The 12,049-nt window shown below is 40.8% G+C and overlaps 1 protein-coding gene across 4 annotated transcripts in view; it reads right to left on the bottom strand.

Annotated features, from left to right (window-relative positions):
• PTPRC (protein tyrosine phosphatase receptor type C) overlaps positions 1–12,049 on the bottom strand; it is a 294,186-nt gene that overhangs the window by 151,868 nt on the left and 130,269 nt on the right. For all 4 annotated transcript variants that reach the window (XM_033916186.1, XM_033916189.1, XM_033916188.1 and 1 more), the window contains exons 3-4: positions 8,150–8,185; positions 2,471–2,509 (exon numbers count right to left, since the gene is read on the bottom strand). In XM_033916186.1, coding sequence (XP_033772077.1) covers positions 2,471–2,509; positions 8,150–8,185 — 75 coding nt within the window. The remainder of the gene's footprint in view (positions 1–2,470; positions 2,510–8,149; positions 8,186–12,049) is intronic.

Genomic DNA, 12,049 nt, shown 5'->3' with positions numbered 1-12,049 from the left:
GCCTCTTCCTGCACTAAAGTTGGGCCTCACCAATCAGGCGCTGCGCATTATTATCACAAGTTATCAACAAATAAATAAAATATATATACCTGTATATATATATATATACACACTAGTATTTTAGCCCGTTACATTAACAGGCGCTAGAATATATGTCTGTCTGTTTTTATTTCTGTCTCTCTCTCTGTCCCGCTATCTTTCTTTCCTTCTCTCTCTCTGGCCCCCTTTGTCTGTCTGTCTTTCTGTGTCTCTCCCTGTCCCTGTGTCTTTCTTCTTTTCTTTCTGTCTCCCTTCCTCCCGCTGGTGGTAGAATATATGTCTGTCTTTTTTTCTGTTTCTCTCCCTACCCCTGTCTTTTTCTTTCTGTCTCTCTTCCTCCCGCTGTCTTTCTTTCTGTCACTCTCCCTCCCTGGCCCCCTTTGTCTGTTGTCTATCTGTCTCTCTCCCTGCCCCTGTCCCTGTGTCTTTCTTCCTATCTTCTTCCTTACTTCCCTGTGCAGCAGCTGCAGCATTACCTCTCCCTCCATTTACCGCGAGAGGATCCTGCATGGACCGAACAGCCCGAGCCCCGACCAGTGTAACTTTCCGGCGGCTCCTCTCACAATCGCCGCCTTCTCCAATGCAGGAACGGCTCATGAGAGGAGCCGCTGCAGCATCTTTTAAGTTAAAACAGAAACTTCGGCCCAGCCTGTAGGTCAGGGGTTTCTCGGGCTGACAGTCACCCGCTGCTGGTGGCTCCGTGCTCCGTGCTCGCCCGCCGCTGAGGCCTGCAGTCGCCAGCAGCCGACAGCCGCCACAGACTGCAGCTGCCGGCAGCCGCCACGGCCTGCAGCCGCCGGCAGCCGACTGCCGCCATGGCCTGCAGCCGCTGACAGCTGCCGCCGACATCCGCCTCGGGGAAAGAGAGAGCGATTCGCGCGCATGCTCACTCCTACCTGCGGTGCCCTACAGCACACAGAAAACAGGAGCACGCAGGTGGGAGTGCACATGCGTGGCTTAGGGTTTTATTATATTAGATATATATACTGCGTCTGCTGGCTCTGTTCAGGAAGAAATAAGTGACGTCGTAGGGGATGGACCGGCAGGCGCAGGGATTTATGGCAAGGTCCCGCGATGACTGCAGCTGTCAGTCCACCTCCTCCGACATCCCTTATTTCTTCCAGAGCAGAGCCGGCAGACACAGTCATTGCAGGACCTTCCTGCACTTCAACGCGGTTGCCGACTCTGCTCCGGAATGAGTATGTCAGAGGGGGTGAACCGGCAGCCGCACCGAGGCATAGGTCCTTCAAGGGGGAGGATTTGCCAGCTAACAAGGGCCCCCTAGATCCATGGGGCCCAGGGCAGCTGCCCTTTTTGCTCCCTCCTAACACTGGCCCTGTATGCGCGTCGGAGTAGTTACTACCGCTGCTGGCGCTAAAACCCATGCTATGCGTTGGTAAAGAAGAGAGTATGTTATTTAATATATTGTCTTGATTTTTCCTTTTTTTTTTACCAACGTGCACTGCTGGAGGTCTGCAGAGTCCTGCACTCTTCGGTGTTTAGCATCTCCTTACCAACACATATATGTTACAGTAATACCACTTGCAAATGTCACTGAACTAAATCAGCCAATATTAGCCAAATGAAAACAGAAGAGAGTAAGGATATGCTTTTGTTGAATTTGCTGTTACATTTCCTTTATTTTCTGAAATGATTTTTTTTTTAAAAATCAAATTTCATTAGAGGTTTTGTTTGTTTATTTGTTTGATGTAAACCTCAAGCCCTGTTCCTGGAAGAAAAATAAAACACATCTTGGGCTGCTCCCTATCCTATCACCCAGACCTCCTTCCCTGTATCTTACCCCATCCTGCTAATGATATAATCTTTAAAATGGTGCTGGTCAAATGGAGCTCATATTTTGGAATGTAGCCATACTCCTAAAAGAGTCAGCTGCGGTCAGGGCCGGTTTTAGACATACTGGGTCTCAGTGCAGAAATTAAGAAGGGGGAGCCCTCCTTGATCCCTACCACCCACCCCTACCCTTCGATATTCTGACCTGCCATTACTACCACTTATAAAACAACTTTAAAGAGTTTATAGTTTATTATTTAAAGTCCACCTTTAAACAAGATGTATTACAATCCTGGTCATATGTACCAAAGTGAGGCAAATTGCTTCCCTTTTTCCATTACAGCCAGAATGGATAGTGGAGACCACTTATTGCCTCAATCGAGCGCCATTTTTCTTGAGAAAATCTTCATGGAAAAGTAACTTTTACACATCACATTCCCTCTACCTGTCCAGACCATGCCTGATTAATGGAGTTGGCCAGCACATGGCAGTTGCATTGACCCTTAGGCCCCTCAAATCATTTTAAAAGTGATGAAAGATCAAAGGAGCAAAACTAAAGTCATGAGTACTGCTATATTACTCGCAATCGACAAACTGTATTGTTAACCTCTAATTCTGTGTTGTAGAGTAATTAGCTTACCGGAATCAGGTGATATCGTGGTGGTGATTGTTATTTGATCTATAAGAAGAAAAAGTGGTAAATATAATAATAATTATTTATTTTTATATACCGCCTAAACAGCAGTTCATAGCGGTTTACACAATTAGGTACTCAGCAAACAATATAATAAAAAATAACATCATACATAATAAAATCTAAGTAACTAATACAAGCATTATAACTGATGAATAAGGATAACACGATATAGACTAAGCTAAGTATTAGCAAACATTGATTGAGTACTAAAAATTGATAAAGCTTACTAGCATCTATATGAGTTTAAACACTCAACTTAATGAAATAAAAATTAAAACTAAAAATTTAACGATCCTATGACAACAGAACATTTAAAGCTCTGTGTAATGAAAACCTATTGAACACAGAGTGGTATTTCTGAGGATCGAAGAATCTTGGAGGGGTGTTATATGATTGAGGATACTTTATTATAATATTCTCAATACTGTGATTTTGATTGGAATAACACCTGAAATTGTTTATTATTAAAGCGCTGGTATTAACAGGATATTATATACAGCATGTTTTCCACTTGAAAAAACCAAAAACAATCTTTGCAATTTTTGATGGGAGTGAAAAATTGATCCACTTGTACCCGTTCTACTCTACTCGAGATTTTGTAGACTTCAATCAAATCTCCCCTCAGCCGTCTCTTTTCCAAGCTGAAGAGCCCTAATCTTTATAGTCTTTTCTCGTACAAGAGGAGTTCCATCCCCTTTATCATCTTGGTCTCTCTTCTTTGAACATTTTTTAAGCTTTGTTATATCCTTCTTAAGATAGGGTGACCAGAACTGAACACAATACTCAAGGTGAGGTCGCATCATGGAGCGATACAGAAGCATTATAACATTCTTAGTCTTGTTAATCATTGCTTTTTTAATAATTCCTAGCATCTTGTTTGATTTTATGGCCAACGTCTCACATTGGTCAGAAGGTTTCATCGTATTGTCTACAATGATACCCAGATCTTTATCATGGTGGCTAACCTCTTCACCCCCCAAAAAAAATAAAAAAAAAGAAGAAGAATCGAATTTATGAGCACTGGTGATATGTCTGATGGAAGTATTCTGTATAAGTTGCAATGATGAATTTCTTTTTGGGTTATCCCATGATATAAAGAGTTACAATGGTTGAGAAGAGAAATGACTAACAAATTAAATAATATATTAAGGACATATGGTTCGAATAGCAATTTGATAGAGTATATTAATTGCAGCTTGTAGAAGTAGTATTGAATAACAAGATTATATTTGTGCGTAAAAACTACCCAAGCATAGCCTGCAATGTATGCAATTTACACTATTCTGTAAGTTGGACATGTAAGTAGCAGTCCCACCCATGCTCCTGCATTACAGTTATGCACTACACAGTGGTGTAGTAAGGTGGGATCTGGGGGGGGGGGGAAATCCACCCCGGGTGCCATCTTGGTGGGGGAACTGGCACCCCTAATATCCTCTCCTAAAACAGAAAAGATGAAATGAGCCCCAACCTACGCATATCCCTATAGAGAGTGCAAGTCTATGCAGTTAGGACAAAAACAGTATTGGAAACCTAAAAAATACTGAATGATTACAGATAATCTTAGCATCAGAGAAGAAATATTTTAATCAGAACAAACGAGAAAGAGACTTAATGAAATAGGCTACTGTTATGTCATGTTATTGTACTTTTAACATGGATTATTAGTAACCAGGTCTCATTGTATAAAATGGGACCTGTGGTAAATTAACCCATCTTAACGATAGCCCACTGTGCATGTAATGTTGTAATCCTTGTATATTTTTATTCCACCTTGTATAAAAGTGGAATAAAAATAATAAATACCTATGTTAATAATTTACCCCCCTAGTTGTTTCGATCAGTGGGGAAAAAAAATGGGCTGCTTTGATGGATCTCATGGGTTTTATCTGCTTCTCAAATTGAAACTTAGTTTGCCCTGTGTCAAATTTTATTTATTTATTGAATTTTGGTGTTTTTTGTTATGATGTGTTTGTGAAACTCTGTTGACCTAAAATATATTTTTTAAGCATGAGGCAGGTACAATGGGATAGTATGAGGGAAAGGTTTGTTTGGTTTTTTTTTTAATACAGTTAGTTAGGCCAGACCTGTTACCTGTTACACTTCATGAAAAATACATCAAGTTTTCAAGTTTTATTTAAAATTTGATTAATCGCTTAATCATACTTCTAAGTGATGAACAAAAATAAGTTTTAAAACATTTAGGGAGTATGATATATGAGACATAGGGCTCCTTTTACGAAGGTACACTAGGGTTTTTAGCGCATGCACAAAATTGCTGCATGCGGTAGCCGAAAATCTACCGCCTGCTGAAAAGGAGGCAGTAGCAGCAAGCGCGCTCAGGAATTTAACATGCGCTATTGCGCGCGTTAAGGCCCTAGCTCACCTTTGTAAAAGGAACCCACAGACTTAACATACAAGACTTATAGTGCCAATAGGGAAGGGGGGTAAGAAATACAATATAAGATAGGAAAGAAATGAGAATTCGCGGGAGCCATTCAAAAAGTCGCTCAGCGCCAAGCAGGAGCGCCAAAGTGTGCTTGTGCTCGTTGCCACTGGGTGGCAGAAGACAATGCATCCCGCGGCTACCACCACCCACCGGGTTAGCAGCGAAGTAGATGGGCAGGGCAGGGCAGGGAGAGGCTGGGTGCAGGGGGTAGGGAGTTAGGAAGGCAGGAAGGACAGATGCTCAGGGGGTTGGAAAGACAGATACGGCACATACCGGGAGAGTGTTGGGAAGGACAAATGCATGGGGGGGGCGGAAAGGAGGAAAAGAGAGATGCTGCACAGGTGGAATAGTGGGAAGGGAGAGAAGGAAATCCTGCCGGTGAGGAAGGGAAAAGGAACGGAGAATTGTTGGACAGGTGTGTGGTGTGAGAGGGAAAGAGAGATGAAGAAAGAGGAAGAATTGTTGGACATGACAGTGGTAGAGAGGAGGAAGGGAGAAATGTTACACTGGAAGGGAGGAGAGATGACCCAAAGAAGGGAGAGATGCCAGACCACTGGAATGGGAAGGAGAGAGAGAGATGCCAGACCATGGAAGGGTAGGAGGGGAGAGAGAGATGCCAAATGGCAGAAAGGAGGAGAGAGAGAAAGGTTAAGAGGGAGGGAAGGAGAGAGAGATGCCAGACCATGAGAGAGGAGAAAGATTTCAGGCTATGGGAAGGAGAGGAGAAAGATGCCAGACCATATGAGGGGGGAAGAGGGAAAACAGAGATGTCTGACCATGGGGGAGGGATGAGATGGTGCATAGGGATGGAGGGAAAGGGGAGACAGAGGGAGGAGATGGTACACAGCAATGGGTGCGGCAAGGAAGAGATAAGAAGAAATGCTTCTTATGAATAGATGGGAGTAGGGGAGATGAAAGAGGGAGGAGATGGTACACATGGATAGATGGGAAGGCATGGAAAAGTAGATTTTGAGACGAAAACAGAAAAATGGAAGAACGTTGAATGTTAAAAGTTAATGCTAAAGATGGATGTGTACTAAGTCAAAACATACACAGGGAAGAAGTATATGTATACCACTAGTGTCAAAAATAGGGAGTGAAAGATATTTGTTTGGAGTCAAAAACACCACCCTAATTATACATTAATTGTTATTCAGCAGTGCTTTACATATGTGAAGATTAACTCAGAGACATGGAGGGGTACCACGTAAGGAAAAAAACCCTAAACCAGCTCATCACCCAATCATTGCTAAATCTTCCATACTTTTAAGCATAAATTAGTGCTGTTAAGGAAAAAATGCATTTGTTTCTATTTTTCTGGGGTTATACTACATGCAGTCTTGAATCTTAGGGTTTTGTTTATATATATTAGTACTTTTAATTTGTGGTCCCATATTTGCATAGGGGTTATCTGTATTCTTGTAAGAATGAATGTTGAGAAGCATACGTACAGTGTGCTGTGTGTAGTTTAATTTTGTGGTTAACCATTATGTATTGTTAATAAGATTATATTGTATGTATATACAATATATGAATGGAAAAAATGGTATTACAATTAGTGCTATTATGGGGTGTGATGTGGGGTGGAGATCGGGTGGGGTCTGGGGCGGAGCTTGCGGGCCTCCCAAACAAAAAAGCATTCCGCTGCCTATGCATCATGCTCCTTTAACAGACCCAGTGTGGAAGCCTGGCTAGCAGCTGCCTGCAGGTCCTCACACATATATGGCACACTCACATACATGTTGCAGTAAAAGTCAAAATACTTTATTTATGTATACAAATGAACAGTAATCAGCTCTGTTACTTCACAGGCTTAATTAGAGTCTCACTGTCTCTCAATAACATCACAAGGAGTACTCTTATTTGGGCTGGATCTTAGCCAGGCCCAAACACAGAGGATCCTAATGCCGTCTTGGGCCCTGTCTGGGCATACACCAATATCAGGTACTCTCTGGAGTTCATGGTCCCCTTGCACATATAATTAACTCCAGGAGGCTGAGTGAAACACACACATATAGGGGTCCTTTTACTAAGGTGCGCTAGACGTTTTAGCATGCGATAAACGCTAACACGTCCATTATATCCTATGGACGCATTAACGTTTAGTGCGCGCTAATATTTAGCATGCGCTAAATTGGCTAGCATGCCTTAGTAAAAGGACCCCACAGTTTCCTACTCAGGGAAATATTTAGACTCAGGCTACTCCTCTTCTCTGGCACTTCCCTCAGGAACTGTAGCCTTCTCTCCACATATGCTGAGATGCCATGGGATAGGTGGCAATGTTCTGCTGTGGATTAAAAATTGATTATCGGATAGAAAACAGAGGGTAGGATTAAATGGTTGGTTTTTTTTTCAATGGAGGAAGGTAAACAGTGGAGTGCCACAGGGATCTATACTGGGACCAGTGCTATTTAACTTATTTATAAATGATATGGAAATTGGAACAACGAGCGGTGATTAAACCTCCCCCACCCCCTTTTACAAAACCGTAAAAGTATATTTTTAGAGCGGATCAGCACGCCGAATGCTCTGCGCTGCTCCTGATGCTCATAGAGTTCCTATGAATATCTGGAGCAGCGCAGAGCATTTAGCGAGCTGGCCTGCGCTAAAAACTGCTTTCGCAGTTTTGTAAAAGGGGGTAAATTTGCAGATGACACTAAACTGTTTAAAGTTGTTAAAACACATGCAGATTCTGAAAAATTGCAGGCAAACCTTAGAAAATTGGAAGACTGAGCATCCAAGTGGCAGATGAAATTTAATGTGGACAAATGCAAATTGATACACATTGAGAAGAATAATCCAAGTCACAGTTACCAGATGCTAGGGTCCACCTTGGGGGTTAGAACCCAAGAAAAAGATCTGGGTGTCATTGTAGACAATACAATGAAACCTTCCACCCAATATGAGGTGGCGGCCAACAAATCAAAGAAGATGCTAGGAATTATTTTAAAAGGGATGGTTAATAAGACTATAGGTGCTTCTGACATCAGAATCTCAAGAAAGACCATAACGAACTTCACTTTGGAAAGAGTTTCAGATATTCAATTTAAATCATTTTAAAGCGATGCAAGATAAAAAGAAGCGATACTGAAAATGTGATTAGTGCTATATCACTCATAGACACTTCAGCAATCTGTATTAATATGTAATTTTATGTTTCAGAATAGTTAACTTACCAGAATCAGGTGATGTCGAAGGGGTGCTTGATTGACCTAGAAGAACAAAATGTTGTAAAATATTTTGAGATTTTATAGTATGTAAACATATTATATATAGCAATTCTCCACTGGTCAATATTCATGCCAAGTGGCCATTCAGCAGCACTGTGAAGGCCTAAGTCGTTTTTAAATAAGTCTTAAACCCTGTTCGATTATCAGCACTTGGACATTTTTTGTCCAAGTGCCGATTTAGGCCGGTTTTTAGATGTTTTTCTGTTTCGATTTTGAGCCCCCTAATGTTTACTATCCCAAGGATAGTAGCAAATCCTCTAGATACAATTTTCTTTATCCTCCTAATTAATCACAGACATTAAGGGATCTTATTACTAAAGTGTGCCATTAAGATTTGTTGCATGCCGACTAGCACATGCTAAGAAACATGTTCATCACTGACATTTGATTAAAAATGACACTGAGGTTGGGGCAAGTATTGTATGATTTGTATTGCAAAGCTTGTCCGGTTAAACTGGTTTCTTTCAAAGATGGAACACCTCATCTCTGAAAAAAATGGCAAAATTCTGTAAGGAGTGATTGTTGATTTTGCCCTTTGATCATACACGTCTAGGGTGGGTGGGAGGGGGTTGGGGAAATACTTTTAATTTTAGTGCAATTGTTGGATATGTAGAAAGGTTGGATGATATATGTATTTGTCATAAAATATAATTTGATAGAGTTTAAGTGCTGTTAAAGTGTAAAATGTCTGTATAATATGTTGCACTTATTTATTTTTTTTTAAATGATACAGTTGCATATTTGTAACCATCTCTGGGAGAAGGTGCTAAACCAGCAGATCCAAAATGTTGAGAATGACGGTCTTTTCATGTCATGGGTCTATAACAGGGGTGGGGAACTCCGGTGAATGAATATGCATTGAAAGCAGTGCATACAAATAGATCTCATGCATATTCATTGGGGAAATCCTGAAAACCTGACTGGAATACGGCTCTCGAGGACCGGAGTTCCCTACCCCTGGTCTATAAGCAGTCTGGAAAAGTCACATATTCGAACTTCTGTAACTTTTTTTTATTATTTTCACATCAAAAGGATGGGGTTTGGACCCATTTTACAAATTGTGTGCTGTAACAGAAATCATTAAAGCCTCATCTTTTTGTTTCCGATGACTTTAATCTTTTTTTTTTCCCAGAGATCAAAATATTTATTTAATGCATGCTTTCCTGTTGAGAGCCTTGTAGGATTATGAAAGTCAATCATATTCTGCCTTTAAATTGTAATATCAGTTTATTAAGAATCAGTAGGTGGCACTACAACTCCATAAAAAAAAGAATTTATTTTGTATGACAGGTAGTACATATTTGGAAAAAAAAAAAAAATCAATTAGAAAATACTGAATAGAAGCAAATGAAGATGAACTTCAATATAAAGTGTACCCAAAATTGAATTAGTTTCTATTAATTGGCACATACTCTTTAATATCTTTGGATTATTTTGGAAGCACCTCCATGAGTAAATAGTGGCATCTACCTGTATGCATTGCATATTCATATTAAAAACCAAACAAATAAAACGAACCAATTTACACATGGAAATCTACACTATGCAGAGATTTAAGTGGATATGATGGAAGTATGGTCTAGACATGCCTTGGATTGAACAAACATCTATCCCCCTGATATTAAAAACTAACCAGTCAGGGATGACTGCTGGTCAGTTAAATAGCATATCGGCTTCTAATTGCAGATATTCAGCAGGAGATAATTATTTCTCGCTTAATATCCCCGATTAGTAGCTATCTATTAATCAGCTATCTATTAATCAGGTTCAGATATTCAGTGCAAAACCAGCTATGTTTAGCAGTCCAAATAGACCGCCTACGTAGCAGGCCTGTCTTTGACCACTAAGGCCCTAATTCTTTAAAGTCTGCCTAAACTTAGGCACCAATATTGGCACTGATTCTATAAAACTTAGGCACCCATTATAGAATTATGCTTAACATTGCCTAAGCATGCTTAAGCGGCGCTCAGCATCCTAACATTTAGGTGTTCCAAATTTATGGCAGGGTTTTCTATGCCTAAAGTTAGATGCCAACATCAAAGCCTAAGAGTACCTGATTCACAAAGAGGCATCTAACTCAAAAACATGCCCATGATCTCCCCCTAACCATGCCTACTTTTAGTAAAGGCGCTTTGCTCTGGGCACCTACTTTTTCTAGAATCAAATTTTTCAAATAAGGTGCCTGTCGTTTAAGTCCAATTAAAGCTGATTGTGAGGTGTTGAGTGCTAATATAGGCACTGATTAATCCTACTGCTCAATTAAATTAGGTGCCGATATTGGGGCCTAACTTTAGGTGGACTTTAAAGAATCAGGGTCTAAGTGCATAACCAGTTAGCTCTAAATATCGGCTAAGTTGCCGTGGACAAAAGTGAAACTGGATATGCAATACTGGTCGCTGGAAATGGCCTGGCATTGAATATCCAGGCTCAGCACTAACCATGGAACTTAGGTTGGCTGCATCCTGTGATCTGAATATTGGCCCTTATATGTGTATTCTAGAATTGTGTAGGTGTCTACTTTTCATTATAGAATACTAGTGTAACCAGGTATATATACAGTATGTGTATAACTCTTAAGGGCAAACACCTACATCAGTCATGGAGCTGGCAAAAGTGCATGTACTAAGGCCCCTTTTCTACATATAGCGCATAAAACATAGGGGCTATGGATTGTGGTGCATAGTGCATGTCAATCATAAGTTAAGGCGCCATTTGTAGAACTGTGCCTAATGATGCCTATAGTGGATTTAGGCACTGATAGGCGTGAAAACCTTAGGCACCTCCTATTTATGCCAGGGTTTTTGTAGCCTAAATACTGATGCCTAAGTTAGGCGCCACCATGCAAATCATGCCTAGGATCTACCCTTAACCATGCCCACTTTCTGGTAGGCACCATAGACTAGGCACCCAGCTGAAAATGGTAGGCACCTAGAAAGCAATTTATTTTAATCTAGGCCAATTATTATGGCAATAAAGCTTGTTATCAGTCCTGGTTAAGTTTTTTAAAATAAGTTAGGCACCTAGATCAGCTAAGCATACCAATCTATGCACCTAAATTTAGATGTATTTTATAGAATCTGGGCTTAAATGCTAGAGATACTCCTGTAACATATAGTATTCTATAAGGTACATGCAGAAGTGCAAGTCTTGTCCAGACTCCGCCCATGTACACACTCACCTGTCAAATATGCACTGTTATTTGACTGGTGAATTGGATAGAGGGAGTGCGCTAGATGTGGTGTATTTAGAATTTTAGCAAAACCTTAGACAGTGCTCCACACAAGCGTCTAATAAATAAACTGAATTCCCTTTGGATGGGCTGGGTCAAGAGCTGGTTGAATGGAAGACGACAGAGGGTAGTGGTCATTGGAGATCGTTCTGAGGAAAGGGATGTTATCAGTGGTGTGCCTCAAGGTTCTGTTCTTGGTAACATTTTTATAAGCGATATTGCTGAAGGGCTAGATTTGCCTCTTTGCGGATGATGCCAAAATCTGCAATAGAGTAGACACACCGGATGGTGTGAATAACATAAAGAAAGACCTAGTGAAGCTTGAAGAATGGTCTGAAATTTGGCAGCTAAAATTTAATGCTAAGAAATGCAAGGTCATGCATTTGGGCTGCATAAACTCAAAGAAATGGTACACTTTAGGGGGCAAAGAACTTATGTTTACGACAGAAGAGTGGGACTTGTGTGTGATGATCTTAAGGTGGCTAAACAGGTTGAAAAGGTGACGGCAAAAGCTAGAAGGATGCTAGGGTGCATAGGAACAGGTATGGCCAGTAGGAAAAAGGAGCTACTGATGCCCCTGTATAAGACTCTGGTGAGACCTCATTTAGAATATAGTG

The sequence above is a fragment of the Geotrypetes seraphini genome, chromosome 12, assembly GCF_902459505.1.
Source record: "Geotrypetes seraphini chromosome 12, aGeoSer1.1, whole genome shotgun sequence".
In the NCBI taxonomy this organism is placed as follows: domain Eukaryota; kingdom Metazoa; phylum Chordata; class Amphibia; order Gymnophiona; family Dermophiidae; genus Geotrypetes; species Geotrypetes seraphini.
Note: the sequence above shows the minus strand (reverse complement) of the source record. Positions and strands in the feature narration are given on the sequence as shown.